The sequence below is a fragment of the Streptopelia decaocto genome (genome assembly GCF_964273445.1).
Source record: "Streptopelia decaocto genome assembly, chromosome: 1".
In the NCBI taxonomy this organism is placed as follows: Eukaryota; Metazoa; Chordata; class Aves; order Columbiformes; family Columbidae; genus Streptopelia; species Streptopelia decaocto.
Genome location: NC_138663.1, coordinates 63,686,070 through 63,712,565, shown reverse-complemented (window position 1 = coordinate 63,712,565; position 26,496 = coordinate 63,686,070). Strand labels below are relative to the sequence as shown.

The 26,496-nt window shown below is 44.6% G+C and overlaps 1 protein-coding gene across 1 annotated transcript in view; it reads left to right on the top strand.

Moving 5' to 3' along the window:
• PAH (phenylalanine hydroxylase) overlaps positions 1 to 26,496 on the top strand; it is a 40,905-nt gene that overhangs the window by 6,468 nt on the left and 7,941 nt on the right. Inside the window, exons 3-7 of the mRNA XM_082057684.1 lie at positions 12,434 to 12,617; positions 20,996 to 21,084; positions 22,736 to 22,803; positions 25,722 to 25,918; positions 26,289 to 26,424. Coding sequence (XP_081913810.1) covers positions 12,434 to 12,617; positions 20,996 to 21,084; positions 22,736 to 22,803; positions 25,722 to 25,918; positions 26,289 to 26,424 — 674 coding nt within the window. The remainder of the gene's footprint in view (positions 1 to 12,433; positions 12,618 to 20,995; positions 21,085 to 22,735; positions 22,804 to 25,721; positions 25,919 to 26,288; positions 26,425 to 26,496) is intronic.

Genomic DNA, 26,496 nt, shown 5'->3' with positions numbered 1-26,496 from the left:
CTGCTCTGGCTGTCGTTGCCTTAAGCAACCACAAGAAGTAGGAAAAAGGAAAACACAAAAGCCACAAAATATGATCAGACTGCTCCCCAGGGTGAACGTTGACTCCCACTGAGGGCCAGACCTTGTGTGGCCGTTGGTGCTGATGGCCATGCATGGCACATTTGTAGCCCCTCTGATCCTTGCTGAGGCTGGGGGTTGCCCAGGCCACCAGTCTCTCTCAGCATTCTTGCGTGGGAACACAGGAGAAGAGCACAGCTCAACCCAACCCTCTACTCCTCCCAGCTTGCACTTGGGAATTATTAAGGGACGGTGCCTCCAGCACTGGCTTTGAGGATTTTGCCTCTTCTCTAGCCAATTTATAAAATTACTCTGGGAAATGAAGGATGGAGGAGGAGGGTTGAGAGAGCTGTAAATATGAAAGTCTTGGAAAATAAATCCTCTTTCAAGACAGGGAAGAAAGTGTGGAGACATGATCCAGACTGAGACACAGGGAATTGAGGGGGTTCCTAAAAAAAATGAGTGATTACGCCATGTCATCATCAGCCAGGCTGCCTTTCTGTAAAAGAGGTGTCTGTGTGGGCCTTGGGAGGTTCATCTCTCCTTGGATGAAGAGCTGGAGAAAAAATTTCTGTTACTCTTGGAGGGCTGTTCAGTCACTCTTATGTCCCTGCTCAACACAGGAGCACCTCCTTACTCCCAGGTACACATCCCATCTGTGTCTTATCTTCGTGCTGGGGTGAAACCAGGCCAGGTGTTAGCCCTCACTGCAGCCTGATGTCCACGGGGTGAAAGAGTCCAAAGGGAGCTGCAGTGTGCTCCAGTTTGGCTTTGTGTGCAGATAATAGGAGATCCAGGACTGATGGCCAACCAAACACCATCGCTGCTCCCCAGTCTAGCCGTCATCTGTACTCGCCCAGGAGATAAACCTCCCAAGGAGGAAAACAGTGTCCAAACACAGGCCAGATGAACTGGGTAAGCCCCTGTTGTGGGCCAGGATGGCCTGAAGGTAAGGGAGCCTTGTAGCCAGGCAGTTGAAGGCACAAGTCCAGTCTCTACAGAGAGAGCGCTCATGGTGCAGAATTATATCCTGTTAACTGAGACACCAAGTTTAATAGAATTTCAATGTGTTTTGGGGACTAGTCCATTAACATTTGTCCTACTCAAACATCCGTCAAGGTTACTTATGCAGTTGACAGGGTTCTGCATACTCCCACATTTTTTTTTTTTTTTCAGAGATCCAAACTCTTTGTTTCTGTTCAGGTCCCAGTTGCACATAAGTGTGTGGCTACAGTGACAAATATTGTTTTTCCTATGTAGCTTGAAGCCTTTTTTTCTGAGGAATTCCCTCTATGTACTCAAGTTCCTTAAGTCTGCTGGCTTTATGTCCAAAATGTACCTGATTATATCCACTTTTCTCTTATGTTTACCCTCAATTCATCTTATCTCTAAAGCATTTTGGTGTCAGGCGAATGCACAATGTCCAAAAAGAACAAGCATGGAAGAAGGGCTGGACCCTCAGAATGGCAGGCACATATTTAAAGAAAGACTATACGGCTTTTTAAGCTGAAAGCATTTCTGTCTTTAAAAACAAACCCAAACCATGTCTATGGAAGGTTTCAACATCCACTTTGGATAGGAGAAGAATCTTTTCCCTGGCTCTCACACAAAAATAAGCAGCATTGAGAAAGGCATCCCCAAACACCAGACATCAGCAGCCTCCTAAACTCTTCTGGCTCCTGGCTCTTGCCTTCCCTCTGTTTTGCAAATCCTTGCCTGGTTGTGTGAATCTGCTCCTCCTGGACTGTTCTGCACCCAGGGTGCCCTATGCCACGGTTGACTGCCTGAGTCCCTTCTACACCTTCCTTGCAGAGAGGCAACATCCACAGGACTAGACTCACACTCTGACATGCTGTAATGTAATAGCAGCTCAATCATGCTCAGCGATAAGCAGATTGTTAAAACTGAATCCACTTTGCTTCCATACTAGATGCTCTGTGTATATATTGGGATGTAGTAAAAACTCACTTTCTGCTTATCAGACCCAATTATTCTGCATTTGAATAGCCTATTTGGCCATAAACTTTATCCATCCTAGTGTGCATACAACTTCCTTATGGGTTATTCTTGGTGAACACCTTTTTCCTCCCTGCAGGCTTGAGGGTTGCCATAGAGGCAGCATGAACCTGCCAGCAGAGTCTTTACACCAACTTCATTTTATTAAGACCCACCATACCCTAAGGTACTACTTAGTGCAACGGTATACTGTTCATTTGTCTAATGCTATTACAGAAGATGATAGCTAGGAACCCAAAACTTGAATAAATACCTTAGTCTGAAAGACAGTATCACACATAAGCAAAATATCATGCTTAAAATCAGGAAAACAGAACAGACATTGTGAACTATGGTTTGTTTTGTTTTGTTTTGTGTTTTTAATTTACTGGACAAGCCATAGAATCATAGAATGATTTGGGTTGGAAGGGACCTTAGAGATCATCTAGTTTCAACCTCCCTGCCATAGGCAGGGACATCTTCCACTAGACCAGGTTGCTCAAAGCCCATCCAACCTGACCTTGAACACTTTTAGGGATGGAACATTCACAACATCTCTGGGCAACCTCTTCCAGTGCCTCACCATCCTCATGGTGAATAATTTCTTCCTTGTAACTAATCTAAACCTATTCTCTTTCAGTTTAAAGCCATTACCCTTTGTCCTGTCACTACATGCCCTTGTAAAAAGTCCCTCGCCAGCTTTCTTGTAGGTCCCCTTTAGGTACTATGAAGTTTCTATAAAGTCTTCCCAGAGCCTTCTCTTCTTCAGGCTGAACAATCCCATTCTGTCTTCATAGGAGAAGTACACCAGTCCTCTGTTCATTTTCAAGGCCCTCCTCTGAACTCACTCAAACAAGTCCATATGCTTCTTATGTTTGAGGCCCCGGAGATGAACACACTACTCCAGGTGGGGTTTCGTGAGAACAGAGTAGAGGAGGAGAAGCTTCTTTTAATGCAGCCCAGGATGCAGTTGGCTTTCTGGGCTGCAAGTGCACATTGAAGGGTCATGTTGAGCTTCTCATCAACAAACACTTCCAAGTCCTTCTCCTCAGGGCTGCTCTCAATCCATTCTCTGCCCAGTCTGTATTTGTACTTGGGATTGCCTTGACTCATGTGCAGGACCTTGCACTTGGCTTTGTTGGACTTCACGAGGTTCACACTGGCCCACCTCTCAAACCTGTCAAGGTCCCTCTGGATGGCATCCCTTCCCTCCAGCATGTTGACTGCACCACACAGCTTGGAAAGTCACTTTTGACTGGTTTCCACTTGGACGTCAAGCCATTGACCACAGCTCTTTGACTGTCACCATCCAGCCAATTCCTTATCTTCCAAGTGGTCCATTCATCAAACTCAAGTCTCTCCACTTTAGAGACAAGAATGTCATGCAGGACAGCATTAAGTGCTTTGCACAAGTCCAAGTAGATGATGTCAGTTGCTCTTCCCTTATCCATCAATGCTGTAACTCCACTGTAGAAGGCCACCAAATTTGTCTGGCATGATTCGCCCTTAGTGAAGCCATGTTAGCTGTCGCCAATCACCTCCTTCTTTTCCTTCTGCCTTAGCGTAGCTTCCAGAAGGATCTGCTCCATGATCTTGCCAGGCATAGAGGTGAGACTGACTGGCCTGTAGTTCTTCAGGTCTTCCTTTTTTTTCCCTTTTTACAAATAGGGGTTATGTTTCATAGAATCATAGAATGCTAGGGATAGGAAGGGACCTCGAAAGATCATCTAGTCCAATCCCCCTGCCGGAGCAGGTACACCTAGATGAGGCTACACAGGAATGTGTCCAGGCGGGTTTTGAATGTCTCCAGAGTAGGAGACTCCACAACCTCCCTGGGCAGCCTGTTCCAGTGGTCTGTTACTCTCACTGAGAAGAAGTTTCTCAAGTTTAAGTGGAACCTCTTATGTTCCAGCTTAAACCCATTACCCCTTGTCCTACCATTGTTTGTCACCAAGAAGAGCCTGGCTCCATCCTCGTGACACTCACCCTTTGTATATTTATAAACATTAATAAGGTCACCCCTCAGTCTCCTCCAAACTAAAGAGACCCAGCTCCCTCAGTCTTTCCTCATAAAGGAGGTGCTCCACTCCCTTAATCATCTTGGTTGCCCTACGCTGGACTCTCTCCAGCAGTTCCCTGTCCTTCTTGAACTGAGGAGCCCAGAACTGGACACAATATTCCAGGTGTGGTCTCACCAGGGCAGAGTAGAGAGGAAGGAGAACCTGTCTCGACCTACTAACCACCCCCCTTCTAATATACCCCAGGATGCCATTGGCCCTCTTGGCCACAAGGGCAGAGTGCTGGCTCATGGTCATCCTGCTGTCCACCAGGATCCCCAGGTCCCTCTCCCCTACACTGGTCTCTAATGGATCATTCCCCAACTTATACTGGAACCTGGGGTTGTTCCTGCCCAGATGCAATACTCTACATTTGCCCTTGTTATATTTCATTAATTTTTTCCCCGCCCAGCTCTCTAGCCTGTCCAGGTCACACTGGATGGCAGCACAGCCTTCTGGCGCATCAGCCACTCCTCTCAGCTTGGTGTCATCAGCAGACTTGCTGATAGTACACTCTAGTCCCTCATCCAAGTCACTGATGAATATATTGAACAGTACTGGCCCCAGCACCGACCCTTGAGGCACTCCACTAGATACAGGCCTCCAACCGGACTCTGTTCCATTGACCACGACTCTCTGGCTTCTTTCCTTCAGTCAGTTCACAGTCTACCTCACTACTCGATCGTCCAGACGACACTTCCTCAGTTTAGCTATGAGAATGCTGTGGGAGACTGTGTCAAATGCTTTACTGAAGTCAAGGTAGACCACATCCACTGCCCTGCCATCATCTATCCATCTCGTTATATCTTCATAAAAGGCTATGAGGTTGGTCAAGCATGACTTCCCATCGGTGAAGCCCCTAATGACCCTCTTATCCTTGATATGCCTTGAGATGGCACGAAGGATAAGTCGTTCCATTACTTTCCCAGGGATGGAGGTGAGGCTGACTGGTCTATAATTACCCGGGTCCTCCTTCTTGCCCTTTTTGAAGACTGGGGTGACGTTAGCTTTCCTCCAGTCCTCAGGCACCTCTCCTGTCTCCCCAGATTTAGCAAAGATGATGGAGAGTGGTCCAGCAATGACATCAGCCAGATCCCTTAGCACCTGTGGGTGCATCCCATCTGGGCCCATGGATTTGTGGATGTCCAGATTGTCTAATTGTTCCTTAACCCAGTCCTCATCAAACAAGGCAAATTCTTGAACCGTCCTGACTTCCTCTGGGGCCTCAGGGGAATGGAACTCCTCGGGACAGCCTCCGGCAGAGTAGACAGAAACAAAGAAGGCATTCAGTAACTCTGCCTTCTTTCTATCTTCTGTCACCAGGGCACCCACCTCATTCATCAGTGGGCCTACATTGCCTCTGGTGTTAGTTTTATCTGCCATGTATTTGAAAAAGCTCTTTCTGTTGTCCTTGACCCCTCATGCCAGCTTTAATTCTAAGGAGGCCCTAGCTTTCCTAGTTGCCTCCCTATATCCCCTGACAACAGCCTTATATTCTTCCCAAGTGGCCAGCCCCACCTTCCATGATCTGTAAACTCTCCTCTTCCACCTGAGCTTACCCAGCAGTTCCCTGTTTAGCCATGCAGGTCTCCTGGCTCCCTTCCTTGACTTCCTACATGTTGGGATGCTCCAATCTTGAGCGTGGTAGAAGAAATCCCTGAATATTAACCAACTATCTCGGGCCCCTTTACCTTCAAGCAGCCTTGCCCATGGGATTTTCTTTAGCAATTGCTTGAAAAGGCCAAATGCTCTAGTCTTCCTTTCATCACTGACATACCTACAGAAGCTTTTTTTATTGCCTTTGATGTCCCTGGTCAGATTTAATTCTATCAAGGCTTCAGCTTTCCTAGCATGATCCCGGGCTGCTCAGACATTTTCTCTGTATTGGTTACCCATCCTTGCTTCCACCCTCTGTAGACTTCATATTTGTGTCTGAGTTTGCCCAGGAGCTCCTTGTTCATCCATGCAGGTGATTTTTACCTGACTTCCTCTTCATTGGGATGCATCCCTCCTGAGCTTGGAGGAGATGATCCCTGAATATTAAGCAGCTTTCTTGGGCCCCTCTTCCTTCCAAGGCTTTGTCCCATGGTACTGTACCAAGCAGATCCCTGAAGAAGCCAAATGAAGAAGTTCCTGAGTATCAGTCCAGGTCAGAAAAATACAGAAATCTTCCAGGTGTCTTATCAAAACTGAAAAAGCAAAGCAGAGGATTTTGGGTTAAACCAAATGTTACACATGATGGGAATGTTTATTTTTTTCTGTAAGGATAAAAGCCTATTGGAATTGAGATTGCTTTTTAAAATGACAACAAAGTCCATTCTGAAAGAAATAAAATGGAAAGAAAAAAGAAGTTGTCCCCTCTCAAAGACCATCATTTCAAAATTCAAATTAATCGTTAAAAAAAAACAGAACTAGACATTTTAACATGCAAAAGTTTTAATTGAAATTTTTCCACATGAGTTTGTGAATACAATTAGCTCCTCCAAAGTCCTTTTCCTGATGGATTTACACAAAGTAGAAGACATGTTAGCTGTGGTATGTGGCAAACATGGGGTTGGAATACATTACAAGTTTGCTCAACCTGTTCTTGGAGAGGAGCCTTCCATTTTCTTTTCACTGATGTGACCTTCCCAAATATAGAGCGAGACTTCAGTACAAGGTCCAGCCATCAGTGGTGTTACTTACAGTGGGTAGGGCTTTAGCTCAAGAGCAGCCCCATTGATTTGCACTGAGTAGTGTTCCTGCTTCTGGACCAAGTTACTGCTCCATGGGAGGACTGGATGAGAGTAACAAGCTGCACCATATGAAACCCTTTCATTGGCTTTCAGAGCCAATGAAAATGACTCTGTTCTTTTTCTGTTTAGGAGTTCACATTATTGAACAGGAAGTCTAAAACAACTGTTATCTCTTTGTCCCTTGTGAAGGTATTGGCTCTGCAGTGTTTTGGGTTGTTTCCAAATCAGGAGAAGTGAACGGTCACTTTGGCCAGGGGGTGTGTTGGAGGTGTCTGCAGTGATAGGTGAGAAGGCCAGGCGTGCCTGTCCTGTGATGCTTGTTTTTCCATCACAGTGTGCACATGCACAGCTACAATCATCTTCGGTCTGATCTCTCCTCTTTATGGGGCCAGGAGAGCAGGACACCTTGATCTACTAAACCAACATGAGTTTAAAGGAAGGAATGCCTTCTTGCTAGGTGTTTGTGCAGTGCCACATGCTGTCATATAAGCTTTTTGGTTTGTCCTACTCCATGGGTTTTGTGGCTCGATTATGCTAAATGCCTCATACCAAACTTTAGGTTTGTAGCAGAACTGTGGAGTGATGGACATCAGGGGCAGCTCCTGGACTGGCTGCCTGTTGGAGCTATTTGCTGGCAGGGACCAGGTCTGGGTCCCTTTGCCTCCATGAGCTTGTCATGTGAGGAAGACCCTAGGAAATGTGAAGGAAAAGACGGGGAAGCACTGTCTGCAGCTGAGAAACAGGCCTTTGGGCAATAAATCTGAATCAGGTGGCTGCTTTTCCTTCATGTTGGGAAAACATGGCTGAAGGCATCATTGTAACTTTCTCATCTCCTGTGAAAATTAGGTACTTAGTTTCTTCTTGTGTTTCTGAAAGCACAAAGTATCCATCTGCACCAAAAGCTTCCCCCTGTGGCTATGAGAACGTAACTTCTATTTTCCAATGATCAGGTCATTAAAGTCTCTGAGGGTAGGACTAAATTATCTTGGTGGTGACCTCTACAATACTGCTGACTTAGTGTAACACCAGGCTGGTTTGATCCTGCTGGTGTGGGGCAGCTGCAGCATGAGAGATGCTTGGTTGGGACAGCATAAGTGGAATAACCTGGGGAGGGGGCTGGAGCTGCTTCACAGCCTCTGAGAGGGAGCCAAGGCTGAGATCCAGCACTGTGGGGAAAGGCAGGCAGGGAGATGGGCAATCTCCTGCATCCCTCATTGCCTCTGTTGTAAACTGGTATCTGCGTTGCTAACCCCTGTCATTCAAAAATCATAACTTACACAAAATGGACTTAGATTCTAACTTGCTTTTTGGGCTCTGAGAATGTCTTGAGACCTCTTTCTCTAAAGCGGAGTGATAGAGATACGGTTAACTTCGATATTAAAGCTGAAATCTTTCACCCTCAGGAGTGGAGGTTTTAAGAAAAAAAGCAAGAAATTTACAATGACTTCTGCTAACTCCGAGGCATCTGGCAATACTGTACCCCTGTGGCATTCTTAGGAGTTACACTTAATGCTGCCTTCAGTCCTCAAGGCAAAATCTGTTCTGAATTGTTAATACCTGCTAAAAAGTATATTAGAAATGGCCTAGTACACTCTTTTGATATAAAGGCAAGGTGAACAGCTATGCCTTCCTCTACTGATACAGAAGCACTCTAGCAGATATGTGGTTGTATGATGGGATGTGTTCATGTAGGAAAGACTCAACCTCTGTGGTGGTCATAATCCTGAGGGGAAGTAGGGGAGGAGGAACCTGCTGCAAATTCTTTGAAGCTGATGAATGGTGGGGAGAATCCAGCAAAAACATATCTGATCTCAAGCCATGGGCTCATCTGATTCCTACCAGCTCTAAAATAGGAAGAAGAGACCAATGTTAATAGTTCAGGCATGAATCCAGCCTCAAACATGTGAGAGCCCAAATCTTCCAAAACCAGTTAAGTTAGGAGCTAGGTTCTGTAAACAAAAAATAGCTGAGAAATCATGAAGTTGCATAAAATCAACAACAACAAAAAAAAATTTGAGGGCATACATTGTCAAGATTTCAAGCTTTACTGATAAACACAGAGATTGAAAACTACTTAAAATAAACTAAAGCAAAAACTGTACCCATTCTCCTTTCTCAGGTATCTATCTGTCTCCAAAAGTTGGAGCTTTAAATAAAACATCAACTACTATGAGAATTCTCACACAATTGCAAGATTCGGCGATACTGGGAGTACAAAAAGTTTCGAACAGTGTGAAACTATGAAGATTAAACACTAGGTGGAGTAGTTGTACTAGAATGAAATCAAGATTTGAATAACAGCTCTAGTAACAGAGCCATTGTAAATATTTTGAAACCGGGAGCTTAGTAGCAAGTCACAGCATATGAAAGCATGTTTCTACGGGAGCGCCAGTTCAGCTGTTTGGATGTATGCTGCTGAATTCTTGCTTCAAAAACACACACCAGAGGGTTCTCCCTTCAGCTTCTCTGTTGTGAGGTCCTGAAGCCTCATCACAAGGTGGTAATGTGTTGGCTCTGCACATCACTGAGCTACAGGCACCTCTCAAATAAACAGCAAACCAGCTTCACACTCTGTGGGAGGTGATGCTCCCTTCTCTCTGTCTTCTTCTTTTTTTTTTTTTTTTTAAAATTTTCCTTTCCCTTTTCCACCCCGCAGCTTGTCTCTTCATTCCCAGCCCCTGCATCATTCCCTCCATTCTGTGCAGCTGCTCCCTGAGCCAGGTTGCAGAGCTGATACAACAGAAAAGTCACCTGGCCAAAAAAATAAAGAAAAAGTCTTGTAGTCAAGGTACCTGTGTGATCTCTCCAACAGGTCTGCTATCTCCAGGGGAAGGATGCTGAGGCAGGGATGGTCATTTGTGAGAGGGGGACACAAGCAGGGGATAATGGCCACTGAGTAGTGGTCCATTTTATCACAGCCTCTGCAAGACATGGAAAGCCCAAACAGGGTCTGTGAATCTACACAGAGACAGAATACAAAACCCCAACGTATCAGTCCAACACATCAGTGCAAGGCAAAAGTAAAGCAGCAGGTCAGTGGGCCTGAGGTGAGACTTGGGCTGAGGGATGTTTTACACTCACTTTCTGCCTTTCTGAGTGGCTCTACAGAGCAGCTGAATGGCCCTGGGCTCCAGGTGCCAGCTTCACAGCATCACAGAAACACAGAATGTTAGGGATTGGAAGGGACCTCGAAAGATCATCTAGTCCAATGCCCCTGCTGGCGCAGGAACACCTAGATGAGCTTACAAAGGGATGTGTCCAGGTGGGTTTTGAATGTCTCCAGAGTAGGAGACTCCACAACCCCCCTGGGCAGCCTGTTCCAGTGTTCTGTTACCCACACTGAGAAGAAGTTTCTTCTCAAATTTAAGTAGAACCTTTTGTGTTCCAGTTTGAACCCATTACCATTGGTTGTCACTGAGAAGAGCCTGGCTTCATCCTCATGACACTCACCCTTTATATATTTGTAAGCGTTAATAAGGTCACCCCTCAGTCTCCTCCAAACTAAAGAGACCCAGCTCCCTCAGCCTTTTCTTATAAGGGAGATGCTCCACTCCCTTCATGTTGGTGCACTGTTCCACATGACATGGCCATGGCAAAGGGGCCTGCAGCCCTCTCCGCCTGCTCTCTTTCGAAGTCGTTCCAGCCCCAAGTCATCTGAACTTCCATTTTTGGGCTGCCCCACCTCCCTGTGCCTTACCAAGCAGAGGGTACAATGGGCACTCTGTTTGTGAAATGAGGCTTTAGAGGCCTAAAACAAATTGTCCTCGGGGCTGAGGACACTGGCCCTCATTCTCTCCCCAAGACGTCCCTGCCAGGACAGCATCTCTCAAATGCAGCAGTTGGCAAATGAGCTTTTGACCTTTTCAACTTATTGTGTTGGTATCTAGCCAAACAATTTAAGTTCATTTGTAGCGTGCGACACTCAGGAAACAGAGGAATGACATGTGTGCTCTTTCCTACCAAGTAATAAACTGCCCTTTGTGCTGGAATGAATGAGGCCATTGCCACTGATGGCCAGATGCCCTCCTGCACTATGCAAGCACTGAGAGGAGCAAAGAAAATCTTAAAGGGCTTGAGAAGCTCAGACTAGAGGGAGGTATAGAAAAAAATCTTCCCTCTTTCTTTCATGTAGGTCACAAGTAGATCCTCGCAGCATTTCTTCATGGATGAAATCCTGATCCCACTGCAGCAGGGGGTTTGTCACTGACACCAGTAGGGCCATCATTTCACCCCATGTAGTTTGAGGTCTTCTTAAGCCTGAAAGCAGCAGACCAGTAGCTTTTCCAGGGCTGCTGAGCACTGTCTGTGAGCTCCTCGACTCTTCTGTGCTTGATCTTCAGGTTCAAATTTCCTCCAGGGGTTTTGTCTATTCTTTCCAGTGAACAGAAGCCCAGACCTGGTCTCAGTGTGCCGTGGATGCAGTCCAGTGTGAGCTTGGCAGGAAGGTCAGATGGTTAAGTCAGCATCAATGGAAATCTGTTCAAAAGGCTTTTATCAAAAAAACATAAAGTGATATTTTCATAAACCAAGGCAGATTTTCCTAGACTTGTGTTTCAGTGACCAAAACCCCAGGATTTTTAGCTACTTTTTGCTTTACACATTGACATGGTGGCATGTCTAAGGTCACGTACCCACTGGCCATAGTCTTCAAGGCTGTTAGTTGCCAATGATCCCTTTCTTCAGAGTTAGGAAGAACCGCTGCTGGTCAGAAGATATTTGGTGAGATAGAATTTGAATTTCTGTGCTAAAGAAAAGACTTCTTTGGTTTAAGAGTGATCATACTCTGGAGCAGTTGCCCAGAGAGCTTGTGGAGTCTCCATCTTTGGAGATACTCAAAAACTGAATGGAAACAGGACCAATCTGGTCTAGCAGACCATACCTGAGCCAGAGGCATTGTCCAGCCTCAGCAACTCTGCCATGATGTGATTTTGCGATTCTATGATTTAAAACACCCATGTTTTTACTTGCACAAACTTGGGCTGCCTTTTTGGTGCAGATCCATGTTTCCCATTGGATCTCTGCCCAACACCTGCTCACAGCCCTGGAAATTGTTGCAGGTGGCTTTGCAGGTGACTGTGTAGTGGCTTGGCAGACACTTATCTCACAGAGTGCCCAGCTGCTTCCTTTTCCAACCTCCTTTCAAGATGCTCATAAATACAGCATTCAGTTTCTCACAAGAGGGTTCTCTACAGGTGAAATGCCTACTTACCATGTTGATCCTGGGGAAATGCTCTTGTCCACACAGACAATCTTTCATTATGTACTTGCCGTACTGGAGTCACCATTTACAATACAAAGCCTGTTTCTATTTGTATCCTGCTTCCACCTGTTCCAAAGGTTTATGTAGTGCGTAGTCTTTATGTTGGAGCTCTGCACAAGGGTGAATCTCACATCCTTCTCATTCTTCCTTTTTGTCTTTCTCCCTGTTGTGAAAGCCTTCCGTCCAGTGACCACCAGAGCCAAGTCTCTACTTTTGAGTTATTTGGATTGTATAGTATGGGTTGTTGACTAACACATGAATTTTAGTTAGTCTTTACATCATATTTCTTTCCCCAAACCCCGTGTGACCAAAATCTGTCTTTCTCATAGGAAAAAGGTATAAACCTGACCCACATTGAGTCTCGACCTTCCCGTCTCAACAAAGATGAATATGAATTCTTCATTAACTTGGAAGGCAAGAACGTTCCAGCACTGGATGAGATCATCAAGTCCTTGAGAAATGATATTGGAGCAACCGTCCATGAGCTTTCACGAACAAAGAAGAAGGACACTGGTAAGGATACACTGACAAGGGTAATATTAACAAGGAATATTTGCTTCACTCCAGTAGCAAAGGAGTTCCTCTTGGATCTGTATGGCTGCATTTGCCTCTCTCTGCCCATTTTGCCTGTGTTGTAAGCTCTTTCATATGAAGATTTTCTCTTGGTGTGAACTGGCATGCTTCATCTTTTTTCATGCTTCTGACTAGGTCTCCTAGGAACTGGTGTTAAGGTGTTATGTTGTCATCTGTCTGGTTGGTTGGCAGCAGTCACGGTCTCTTAAAGACAGCCTTGCTGCAGTAGCTCGTTACACTACATGCAGAAGTTAACAGGGATCAAAAGATGATTTGATTACAGGTTAAGGGCTCAATTTGCAAATCCCTAAGCAATGGTTGCAGGAAGTCGTGGGTACATCTGTTTTCTGCTTGCAGTCTCTGCCCAGTGTTCAAACAGGTGGCATTTGGATACACAGCTTTTGATAAGCCATGCAGGATGTCAACTTTTGTTCTTGACACACACCTGTAAGTCAAAGGAATAACTCTGCCCACATGAGAACTTGAAACAGAAGAAGAGAAACAACAAAGATCTCCATGAGGGATGCACTACATCTGTCCAGTTGCTGAGACAAAAAATCCACATAAACTCAATCACAATTTAAAAGGGTGAACAGTTCCAGCAAAATCTTCGGGCTTATGCATGGACTTGGCTTGTAGACCAATTCTTCTGAGAAATTCAGGCACTGATATGCTTTCTTTTCTGTCCCACCCCATCCTCATAATAAATCCATACCTGTTCAGTACCCAGCAGATTTGAGCCTATACAGTCCCATTTTGTGGAAAAATGTTACCTGTTGAAGACTGCCTTTCACACTCCTAAAGAAGGATGTCTCCCTGGAGTCCCAAGGAAGGTCACCAAAAGGGTGTCCTGAAGACACTGCCTGTGCATTGTGCATCCCAGCTCAGGGCCTGCCTCAGGTGAAAAGAAGCTGTGTTTTTTTAATTTCTAAGTGATACATAGACTCTGTGAACCCAGTTAAACTTTGCTGTCTTGTACAGTGAGTCCATTCAGAGTCAGTTCATACATAGCCAGCACTGATGGGTGAGTATGTTAAAATTGTGATAGGCCATCTTAAAAATAGACATAAAATTTTAAATCAGAAGATGGGGAGGAAAGCTCTGCAAGGGGTTATGTTGTCTGTCCCCTGGCAAAAGGCAGGACTAGCTAAACCACTGTGTGTCCTGAGCGCTGGAGATTACCTGACCTCCATGTCTCTGCACTGCGGGGCTGCCCTGTTCTGGCCCAGTCTCACATGCTGCGCTGAGAGCTGATGACTTCTCCTCCTGCCTGCCTTTGACACCTGGAACAGAAGATACTCTTTCTCTTTAGACCAGCCTTTTGGGTGTCTGGTGTATCCTGTCCAACCTCAGCCTTCTCTTCTCAGGGAACCTGGTTTCTAGGTTTGTGGCCAGTCTTTTTCCTCTTTTCTAGGGTGTCTCCAGTAGATTAGATAAAACCTATGTGTAACTACTGGAGATAAGGGTTCTATTGCTCTGCTGAGCAATTAATTAACTAGTTATTAAACCAGTTGTTGCTCATTTGCTGACTCTTTCTAAACTGTTTATTCGATGGATTCTTTACACAAATTCCAGCTGTCTTCCAGATTCTATTAATTCAGGCAGGAACTGCTGGTAAAGGGTAGCATAACAAAAAAAAAAAAAAAAAAGTGGCCGTGACGTGCTGTTGTAGTGCCTTCCCCATTGCCAAATGTCTCTGGGACCTCACAAATCAAGTTTGCACAAGTCTTGTGGTGTAGCTGATGTGTTAAGAGCCTGGTATGAAGTGGTATTATCCTCATGGGGCAGGAGGAGGAAGTGCCCTCCTGCGCTCCTGGGCTGGCACTCCCCTTTGAACACCTGGATTTACTCTCTGATTTTGATATAATGGACTGCTGCTGCTGGCTTCTGCAGCCCTGTCCTTGCAGGACTCCTTGCACCTCTGGGCTGAGATGAGATGGGAGGAGGGGAGGAAAAGTCCTCCAGAGTGACCATCCACCCTGCTAGCCACCTGTCCCTCACACAGGTGTATACAAGTCCAACATCATCCATCTGCCTCTCCACTTTTTGGGCTTGTGGATGCCCCTCACTTCTGCTGTTGAAACTGGGGAGGGTCTGCCACCCACTTTGGTGGGAGCAGGACTAACTTGGTTCCTGGAAGAAATCTCAGGGAGGTCAGTTGTAATTCTGCCTTTAGAGGGCAATAAGAAAAGATTTTGTAAGTTGTTCATGCTTCTAATTCTCAGAGATTTTTGCTGGAGCTGAGGCTGCTCAGTATAGGGGTGGCTGCCCAGCATCCAGTCTGAGACACACTTAAATGCCTCTTGAGATAACAGATGTGATTTTAATAGGATTTCAGACTTTAAATACTTTAGGCCTAGACCTTCCTTTTCCTTCCTAGGAACAACATGAAAGGACATTAATACCTTCTTGAGATCAGTGTTGGTAATCCTTTTACCGTTTCCTTTGTGTCCTACCCATGACATTACATTTGAAGATGAAAAAGAATAAAGCAGATACTCTTTGGAGTCAATTCTCTCCATTCATGAGTCAGAGGGACAAAAGGTTGATTAGGTGATTTATGATCACATCAAATTAAGGATATTCTCTTTCGGGGGCTTTTGCATTTCCAGAAGAAAGATACAGGGCCTAGCAGGGGTTGGCATTATTTTGTTTTTCTAATTATTATTAAGAAGTTAATAATAAACTATTAAATAATAAAGTTATGTATAAGCATGGACCAGAGTTGCATAGAGCTACAGCTCTAAATGTCAGCCAAGAAAGACCCGTGAGTGAAATTCTGACCTCACAGAAGTCAAAACTCCTTTGGCCAGCTGTAGGATTAGGATTTCACTGCACGTTACCGTGTTGATCAAAGGATTTTTTGAGCTAGATTATCCTGTCAGTGCTGCAAAAAAGGACTCGATATCCTTCTGTCTCAGAAGATAACCTATGTTTGTTAGTTTCAGTAATTCATAAATAGTATAAAGTGGGAGCAAGTTACTGCTAAGGAAAGAGAAGAAGAGAGGAGAAGATGGATATTTCTTTTTGCCCTTTCCCTTTTTTTTTCTTTTTCTTTTTCAATTTCAGCTTCTTTCATGAGTAGTGAAGGTCCAGTCAAACTGAAATTCCCAAAGAGCCATATTTTAAAAGGTCAAATAAACCCTGCTTAGATTATGAACTGTGGGTGGCAAATTCTGGGATGAGGCAGCTACACTGGCAGAGCCCTGGCAAATCTGGTCATAATCCACAGATGTGATTTTGTGATATTTTATTCATAAAACACAGAATGAGAGCAATATGTCTCCAGGGAGCAAAATCTCAGGATTATGGTTTATGGGGACATTGTCACACTTTTCTCAGTTGGCAGGTAAAGGCTGGAAAAGTTTTCTGAAGACAGCCCGAACATCCATTGGACTGATTCTTTCATCACTGCTTTAGATACTCTCAGCCTTTCTTTGCTAAGGCTTCACTTTTCTTATGTTCATGATTTGAGAAAAATACCCCTATTTTACTGTTTCTTCTAGGAAGCACACAGTGCCATTCTTGGGACAGTGTCCTGCAGGCAGTCAAAAAGATTTCTTGCCTTGCCCTTTCTGTATAGCTTAGCATCAAACACGTGTGTGTGCTTTATTTGGTATATCAGGCAAGGTATAAATGAACAGCACCCTTTTTATTTTTTTTTTTTTCCTTGGTCTGATCACTATAGCTGTTTATAGGGTCTTTCCCCTCTTAAAAGCAAAATGTAATTTTGGTTTCCCATGTACACATCAAAATAGTTACAAATATGAAGTTTAGATCAACAGTGTAATTTTAGCTGAGGGCAGACCAGCAAAATGTTCTACATACAAAGGTAGTTTTAGAGCTTCAGATGAGATGGGCTAGCAGTCACTGGGCCAAAACCCCTCTGTAGAGATGGAAAGATTTGTTGTAAAAACACAGTACATCTCTTCATGGCTCTTTTTGGAAACAAGCTGGGTATCTGCAGAGCACTCAGAGCCCATGAATAAAAATAATTAAATATTATTCTGTTGCAACATTAGGGAAATGCAGAAAATTTATTGCATTTCTGAGACAGGCTGGAGGCTGAGGTTCTGTAGGGGCCTTGTTTTCTAAACCCTGAGGCTGGCCAAAGCATTTGGGACTGTTTAAAAAAGGGCTAAACCTGGGCCTCGAACTGCTATAAATTGCATAGACCTGTCTTTGACCCTCCTCACAATGGTCCAAATGGAGGAGTTCTGCAGAAGTCCTTGCTGCTCCTGCTTTGCTGCCCCTCATATAAATGGCTTATTAGCATTCTACTAAGCATTTGACCTCATGGTAATTTGGTCACCACTTGGGTGTTCGGCACAATCCCATAAATGCTGCTGCTTCATTTACAGACAAATCAATATTTATTACTGATCAGCCCACGTTTGCTCCTCAGACCTTCACAGAGGCCCAGTGTTGCAGCAGCTTGCTCTGGCAATTCATTAATGGCCGTACAGAGAGACAGTGAGTCTGGCAAATGGGGCTGGAGGAGGATGTTACAAACGATATATGGGATAGATTCAGCCAGGGGGTAATTTGATTTGATCTTTTAAATAGTTGCTGGGAGGACTGGGGACAGCGTCCTGGCACAGCACAGCTAGGCAGAAGACCCAATAGCCTCTTTGCACTCTAGTCCCTAGCATGAGGACTGTATGAACTTGGTGCAATGTGACTGCCCTGGGGCGATGCTCTGCACCTTCATTTCCTGTTTCCACAAATGCTGAGTAGGCTCAGGACTTTCCAGAACCCGACTTAACATCCACTATGCTTGTGCAAATTGTACTAAACATCCTGAGGATTTCCCTTTCACAGCCTGCCCCTTTTATCCAGCTCTGCGGAGCAGAGCTCCTCTCTCTTAGCTACCGCTGGTGTCTGGGGGAACCTGGGTGCAGGGCAGAAATCTGCTGAAAATAGGTTAGGTACCTATAGGGGCTGCATGCCTAAAATATAAGGTGCTTCTCCTGTCTAGGGGAAAAACCAGCCACCCACCTCCATGCCTGGGATTGACACCGCACCAGCCTGGAAGTCAGTATATCCCAGAGTTTATAATGAGCTCTGCAGCAAGTACAGTGGGGATCTTGAGAATAAAATGTATTTCATGAAAATAAGTTGGTATTATATATACATTTTATCCTTTCTTGAAGTTGCAATGATTCAAACCCTGCCCACATTTCTGATTCAGGCCAGCAAAGCCCTATACACATTGCTGCTGAAATCCACTGCAGACTTCAGCCTCATCAGTCTGTCTGCACAACCTGGATCCTTCAGGTCATGGTGTGTCTCTGAAAATAGTGGTTATTCACTGACAAATCCTTTGCTGTGGTGCTGACAGACAGCTTTTTGTCCAGTGCCCAATCCCAAAACCTCTATCAGTGTGCCTTACACCAACCTGACGGGGGAGTCTGAAGCACAAAACAGTGAAGTGATTCCCCCATCATCACACAAAGCTCAGTGGCAGAGCTAGAAGATAAACCTGGTGCTCAGCTGCCCATATAGAAAACAGAATCAGGAAGATTTGTTGTGCTTACGCTTCATGCGGTGTGAGTAGTGACTCCTCTCTAGGACTCAAACACGTCTTTTTCTATTCACCCCCTCTGACTGGTTTAACTCAAGGGTCTGGAAGTGCAGGAATGTTGCTAACTGCAAGGTGGAAGAATATTTCTGGAGAAACTGGAGAGCTAGGGATAGGTACACCCAGCAAATTAAGGCGTTTCGGGAAGATCTTCCTGGGACTGCTGCTGCCATCTAGTGACTTGTTCAGGTGTGGTTTTTAGGGCAAAGCAGAAGGGTGTGCAGCTCAGAAAGGGGGCGACGAAAACCCACTTGTGCTGGTCGGGAGAAGGGGAGGCACAGCCGGGAGCAGCCCAGTGAGCCCGGGCAGCCCAGGACCTCTCCTGCCTGCTTTCCCTGTCCTGCCTGGAACACATCTGAGGGGTCCCAGCGGGAGCGTTGGGCAAAGACAGGCTGGTGGTGGGACAGCAGGTCGGGGGAGGAAGCACCCTACATGGGGCTGAGCTGCAGCCGCCCAAAATGTGTCCTGTAAATCTGCTGTTGTTGCCTTGGCTCCTCTCTGCAGATGTCTTGCAGAAACCCCGCAACGCAAGTGCCCTCTGTGTTGTTAGGCTCAGCAAAAAACCCACGGCTGAATAGTCCTGGAAACAGAGTGATCCTCTTATCCTGTAGGTGGTCCATCCAGGTCTGGGATCAGCCCCATCAGCCAGGAGCTGCAGGGAGGTCATGCGGCAGCTGTGGTTGGGGATCAGGTTCATTTGGCACAAAACCCAAAATCAATTGGGGATGTATGGCTGAGTGGTAGTGCTCCCAGCTGAGCAAAGAGCCACATAGGAGAATGAGCAGTTTTCCAAGCACTGACTCAACCAGTGACACCCATTCATGCAAGAAAGTCATTAATGAACTGCAACATTTAATTGACAGAGAGATTGCTCAGAGCCCCTGGGCTTGGACCAGCAGACTTTTGGGTGATGTTAACCTCAGAGTCCATGAATCTGACTTGTACTCAACATGGAGAGCATACAGGACATGATTGCAGGGTCTGATTATGGGGTACTTTCTCAGATGGAGGTCTTGTGCCCTTTCTTCAGAAACAGTATGGCAGAACTGGAAGTCATGCAGAGAGAAGTGATGAGAGGGCTCAAAGGTAGCCCACGATTTTTGTGCCTGAAACAGATACAGAAGTAAGGTGCCAGTCAGTATGATGCATGGTAGATGGAGGATCTGTCATCGAGTTATAAAATGCTAGGTGGCCTGGAGAAGGTGAATAACGGCAAATGCTGTTTGTATGCAGGAACTAATAAACATCATATGAAATAATCAAGTTTAAAACAAAAAGGAGTTATTTTTCATATCTCATGTAAAGAAACAATACAGCTCAGTGCTGCAGTGTCTTGGAGGCACAAGTGTACATGGGCTTAAAGAGCAATTAATGTATTCGTAAAATGTTCATCAGAGGCTATTAACTTGAGGTATGGCTTTAACTTCTGACTCAGGCAGGAGAGAGTGGAAGGGAAAAAGAGGCAAGCAACCAGGATCAAAGGGCCGAAAAATGTAAGAAAGGAGCAGCAGAAGGGCAAGCCAAGTAAGCCATATCCAGCAGCACCAGCAGCTCCCAGAATGTGCCCAGCTTCCAGTGGTACCTAGCAGTGGTACCTACAGATACGCTTCATAAGCAATGATAGGCCAAGGGAGAGGAAAGGGCCCATGGCCCCTCTGCTCCCTCCATCAAGCTTCCTTGTATCAGCATGGCAGAGAGCTGGGGTGGCCAGGCACAGTCGTGACTGACAGGGGAATGCTTGGTTTGGTATGCAATCGGATCCTCCTAGACAAGATGGAAGAGGAGGCTCCAGCCTGGTACAGCAACTGTGTGTGTGTGCATCAGGCCTCTGGCTCGTGAGGGGACACATGCCAGGGGACTGACTGGACAAGTGAGTGAATACACCTGTGTCCATCACTCCAGGAAGGAGGTCCGACCTGGGATGGCTGCTCCATGCACCTCACGAGCTGCAAAGAGCCTCTCCTTGTAGTGCAGTTGCTATGCAGACACTTGATATCTGCTTTCCCCTATCTGAATGCCACATCTGGAAAGCCCTGTGAGTCTTCTTTGCCCTCCACCTTATGTACTTGTGTAAAGGGTCATTACATGCTGTGTGGTCCCATTTCATATCCTGACCGTGCTGTAGAAGTGTATATAGTATGTGAGCTACAACCCAATAGAAAACCAGAATCAGAATGTTAATTAAATTAGTGCATTATTGTATAATGACTGCAGTAATACTATGCTAGTCTGAGGTATTAGGGTGCCATTTATCATTTCATTTCAGCATCCTAGCTTAAGTGAGGCCACCAAGTAAGTCTTAGAAAGAGATTTTCAGAGGGTCAAATAATCCTGTATCCTTCTTGCTGTGGGGTTTTGTGCTGTTCCTTTGAAATGGCTCATTCTAGCAACTGTGAAAGGAAGGATACTCTGGAAAAAATTGCTACATTTTGGTAAGCCAAGACACCAGAATAATAAACAGAAAATCATAAATATTACAAGCCCACTCTTCGCCAAGGGCTAGACATTCCTGATGCTCTGTGTTCTTCCAACAGTGCAAAACAGCCACAAATTCAAGACAATTTGTAGGGTTTGTTCTTGCCCCCTACCACAGGGAAAGGCCTTTGCTGCCCAAAGAATTTAGCCCCTTGTATATGTTTCTTTATATTTATGATGAAAAAATGGAAAAACCAGGAGAAGGTTCCAAACCAAGTAATGAAGAAGAATAGCAGTCTCTATTTCTTTTTTTGTTTTGCAGTGCCATGGTTCCCAAGAAGTATTCAGGAGCTGGACAGATTTGCTAATCAGATCCTAAGCTATGGAGCGGAATTGGATGCCGACCATCCTGTGAGTAACAAAGTTTTTTGTTTGTATGTTTGTTTTTTGTTTTGCTTTGTTTTGTTTGTTTGTTGGTTTGCCTTTTTGTTTTGTTGTTGTTGCTGTTGTTTTAACATGTTTCTAGTTATTGGGACAGATGTTTCTTTTATTTACATATGCTTTGCTTTGAGACAAGTCTAGTAGCCCGAGTCTCACATGGTTTAGGACCAGAAAGGTACCATGTTTACAGGGTTAGAATCAGCCCAATCCCTAGTATGAAGTAAATCAGACCAAAGGTTGCTTTAATTTAAGCAAACACAAGGAGACCTTAAAAGTCATAGTGATCATCAGAGCACAGAACCACCACAGGACACCTCTGGTTTTCCCAATTGGCTCTGATATGATGACTTCAGACTCATTTTGTGAATCAGTAGCGACAAAAACTTTGGAAGCAGCATATCATAGACCAGAGATGTAATAGGAAGATTGTTTTTTTTCATCTCTGATCACATACACACGATTGAGCTTGTTGCCTTGTTATGTGGTTTTTAAATCTGACATGATTCTTGTATGTTGAGACAGAACAAAAGAAAATGTCTCTGTTTTGAAAAGTTTGTGGTTTAAATGGTAGAATCAGAAAGTTTTGTTCATCGGGTTAGCTGATAAAAACAACTTGTTCAGCGGTTTTACAGCTCTTCCAGATACAAGAATAATTTCTGCTTCTATTCCCTCTCCAAGCAAACAACAACTTATTTTCATTTGTCAAAACACAGTGAGTTCCATGCAGTGCAACAGAAATTGCTGCTATTAGTTTAATTGGGATAGGGTGATTATAAATAAATTACATGCAGCGCAACAAAAATTGCTGCTATTAGTTTAATTGAGATGGGGTGATTAGTCATTCACTACCCATTGCTTAATTTGAGATGTGTTATGTATCATGTACAATGATTCATGATGTTCAGTGTGGTCACATATGAAAGACAGAATGAAAGGAGATACACTGAGTCAATGGCCCCCTTGTGTGTCATGTGGGAATAGACCAAGATTGTATTTGAAAAAGGAAAACAACAACAACAAAAGATACTAAAAGGAATTAAGCATCTCTGCTCCAATTCCTAGAATTAGTTAGTGAGCAGGTTAAGCCTTAAAAAGGAAACCCAGCTGCTGGTGTAAATAGGTGTGACAGTACACAGAGTGTAGAAAAAGAGAAAATAAAGGAGCTTGTGGTTTTAGTAAAGTGATATGGGATTTAATCACAAATACCTCTATGCCAGGTTAATCTTGAACAGCACACATTTTAGACCCTTGGCTGCCTCTTTTTGACCAACACTTCATTAATGAGGTGTATTGCTCCTGTGGGAGCACCTTGCTGACTCTGTAAAGGAGCATGTTTGCCTTTTTTGTAGCACGTGGAAATAAGAAAATGAAAGAACTTGGGGGGGCAAGAGGTGCTGGGAGGCTGTGGCTGAATGATTGACCTGGTGGCCTTGCAGATGGGGAAGGAGCAGTTCCCTGTGCAAGCAGGGAGCACCTGAGCTGGGCAGGATGAAGGCAGCTTCCCCACTTGTCCTCCTGCACTTCTTGGACTGCACCAGCCATGCCCAAGGGTGCTCAGTGAGAGGAATGTTGTTCACCACCTGCATTTACAGAGGAACTGACCATCGCTGTTTCTCTTTAGGGGTTCAAAGATCCTGTGTACCGGGCCCGGAGGAAGGAGTTTGCAGATATCGCCTACAACTACAGGCAGTGAGTGCTGAGAGTGTGGGCAGAAAGCAACCCCACATCTCTTGCCCTTTCCTAAAGCTCTCATGCTGCTGGCAATCCCTGGATTTCCATAAGCATCCTCTTGCTGTTGTCTTTTCTCTGTCATGTGTTTAAATCTTCCTGTTCATGTATTTATCCCCAAATCACAGTAAAACAAAAGTAAATTGTTCCAGGCACATGTTCAGAAGATAACATCGCCTCCCTTCTTTCCTCACAATGCCCCTCTTCCCTGGCTTTGTTGTCTAATTGAGTAGTAGACTCCGTTGCTACTACAAAGACCTGAGTGTTGAATAAATCTGCTTCTGGTATTCTCTCCATTAAACCAGGGCTAAGGGAGAAGTGCCTATCATTTACATTTACATTAAAGCAGGAGCTGCGTACACTATTAAAATAATTAATAACTTATGGTTCTGATGCTAATCCAGTTCCTGATACTCTAATTTTATCATGTCTGACCCAGCTGCAATCAGCAATTTGAGCTCTCATTTCCCAAGAAAAATAAATGAATAGAGATGATAAACTCAGTTAGAAAAGGCTTGCTTGATTGCTTTCAGTGATCAGATCTGGAAGAGAGAAAATTCTGTTCCCAGAGCAACTCACACATTTGCATCAGTACTACTGGGCCTTATTCTTGCTGAGACTGCCAAAAATTGTGATTGTAAAGAATAAAGTAACATATGTTGTACATTTAGGGCTTCACTTTGCACAGGACTGCAATGAAAAGATAGTCCCTGAGCCGAAGAGCTAATAATCTAATCACAAAATGAGAGACAAAATTCGACTGATTGATGGAAAGCAAAAAAAAGTCAGGAGCCCAGTTTATAGTTTAAAAATTTGGATGAAACTTTGTGGCTACGTGTGGGTGGACCTAGTGTCTGTTTATAGGTATCCCACAGAAAATTTACCTTTCCTACATAATGAATAGCAAATTCTGATCTCTAGTTTTCAGGCTTTCATCAAATCCTATGTAGAAATAAAGCAAAAAAAAAATCTCCCCCCAAGATTCAAACTGAAACCATCTTAGGAAGATGAAACCATTATAATCCAAGATGTAACTAATTGATATTTAGTCTTCTGTCCAGATCCTCAGATACATTGGAAACAGGGCCTATGTCCTAAAAGCACCTTCTGTGAGAAGTTCTTGGACTTTCCAATAAGGTCACAGTATCACAGTATCACAGTATGTTTGGGATTGGAAGGGACCTCAAAAGATCATCTAGTCCAATCCCCCTGCTGGAGCAGGAACACCTAGGTGAGGTCGCACAGGAACATGTCCAGGCGGGTCTTCCAGTAACAGGTTGTGAAAGCCCACATCTGGGCTTCTGGGACTTGTGGAAAGAAAGCACATGTTTTTTGTGACTTTGGGTGTTGATTTGGGAAGGCCCAGATGGATGTGTGATGTTCTTGCCCCTGGGTGCTACACCTGGCAGATATGCCTTTCATGGTCTACAGTGGGGAGGAGAGGTTGAAGGGGTGTCTCCAGCTGGGGGAACAGAGATGCAGAGACTATGCAGGAGGAAAGGGACAACCAAAGTTATCAGGCTTCATGGGAAGTATCTGGAATGGCAAATATGCTTAGCTTGTGAAGTCAGCTACAAAGGTGAGGTGGCTCTGTGGTTGTTTGTCTCCTACTGTTCTTCCTACCTTGAATTTCATCCACTTCTGTGTCCCTTCTCTTGCACCTGTTTTGTCCTCTTGCCTCCTGCTGTTCGCTTCTCTATTCTGCCTTTGCTCTTTTGTCTTCTCTTCTGACATATTTATTGGTCATTTTTGTTGTATGCCTCATTTCCCTGACTTCTCTGCTTTTTTGCTTTTAGCTTGCCTCTTCCCTCTGCCTTCTTTGCTTCTGGCCCTGTTGTTCCCTGAAATTTTTAATTGAAATTTGAAAGGTTTTTAAGCCATAGCTTCCCCCTGTAGCCCTTAAAAGTGGCTGAAGATTACTAGGAGTGCCCAACAATCCCCCAGTGCCAACAATCCCCCAGCAATCCTCATAATTCAACATGCTGTTTAAAGCTCCACAGATCAAGGAGGGCTGACACAGAGAGAGAGAAAATTATGGTGCTCCAGAGGAGCTGCCCTGAGGCTCAAGTAAAAAATGAGGGGGTGGGAGATGGTGGGGTATCATCAAGAGTTTAACAATGGATCTCTGGGGCTTAGAAGGCTCCAGCATTATTCCAGCAGTGATGTTAACCCTATTAAGTTCCTTAAACCCCTTTGATTTTTCAAAGCTGCTGGATTCACCTATGGCCCTATCATTATTGCTAAGGAATTGACTATTCACAGGAGGCCAAACTATATTGCTTGTGATTTTCTAATTCCTGTTAGCTTCAACATGAGCTAAAGACATGGAGGCTTGAGGGTGGGATTTGACTCAAAATTACTCTTTTTTTATTATTAAATAGCATCAAAGTGGCTTAAGTCTGCATGTGTTAAAGCATGAAGCACAGCTCAGAATTTCTCCGCATCTCCAAGAAACAGGTTTCTGGAGCTGATGATTTCCCTGTTGTAACAAAACAATCAATGTTATGTGTATTAGAGCAAGAAATACAACAGCTGCTCCATATCTAGAAATGCAAATAAATTGAAACCATCAGCCAGCAAATATTTTTAGAATAACATCTTGATAACACAAATAAGCAATATATTATTTTTACCACATTACCACATTAATAAAAGGAGTTGTCTAAAGGCCAGTATCTCAGCTGAGGTCAGTAGGGTACTTCCAAGCTTGTGCCTAGGGGCAAGTGAGGCTCCTTTTGCACCTGCTTGTCAGACAAAAGGCAACTCTCCTTCTGCACCAGCAGCTCCTGGCCAGCCCATGTAAAACTCCTGAGTATAATGCTGCTGGCATAGAACATTTTCTCTGTTGCTGCTATCGAGGGTATCTATTTTCTTTTCAGTGGCCAACCTATTCCTCGAGTCACCTACACAGAAGAAGAAAAGAAAACATGGGGCACTGTCTTCAGGGAGTTGAAGAGTCTCTATCCAACTCATGCTTGTTATGAGCACAACCACGTGTTCCCACTGCTGGAGAAGTACTGTGGCTACCAGGAGGATAACATTCCACAACTTGAGGATATTTCAAAATTTTTGCAAAGTAAGTTTGAAGCATATAAAAACTGAAATGAAATGAAAGGCCTCAACTGTCAGTGGGGGTGGTGCTTCCAGAGATGGAAAAGTAGTCCCTGCTTTATCACAGGCTCCCTGTGGTGCTTGGGCACATCACTACATCCGTGTGTCCCAGCTCCCTCTCTAAAACTTCCAGGGGTATGATGGTACAGATGCTCAGATACTGTGACGGTGGTACACATGGGTAGAACATTCCCTACTCTCTCACAACTAAGCTCTGTTTGGCATAGGGAGAGCAAAGAAAACAGTTAACAAATGTCTTCCACTGTGAGGAGTCTAGACAAAGAAAAATCAAGCACACTAGCTGCTTTTTAAGATTCCATTTTTTGTCCCTTCAGCCTGCACTGGATTTCGCCTGCGTCCTGTTGCAGGCTTGCTCTCCTCTCGGGACTTCTTGGCTGGGCTGGCATTCCGAGTATTTCACTCTACGCAGTATATTCGCCACGCGTCCAAACCCATGTACACACCAGAGCCGTAAGTACTTTGACACAGAAAGTGTGTAAAGTTGCAGCAGACTAACAGCAGGGTCAGCCCAACTGATAATAA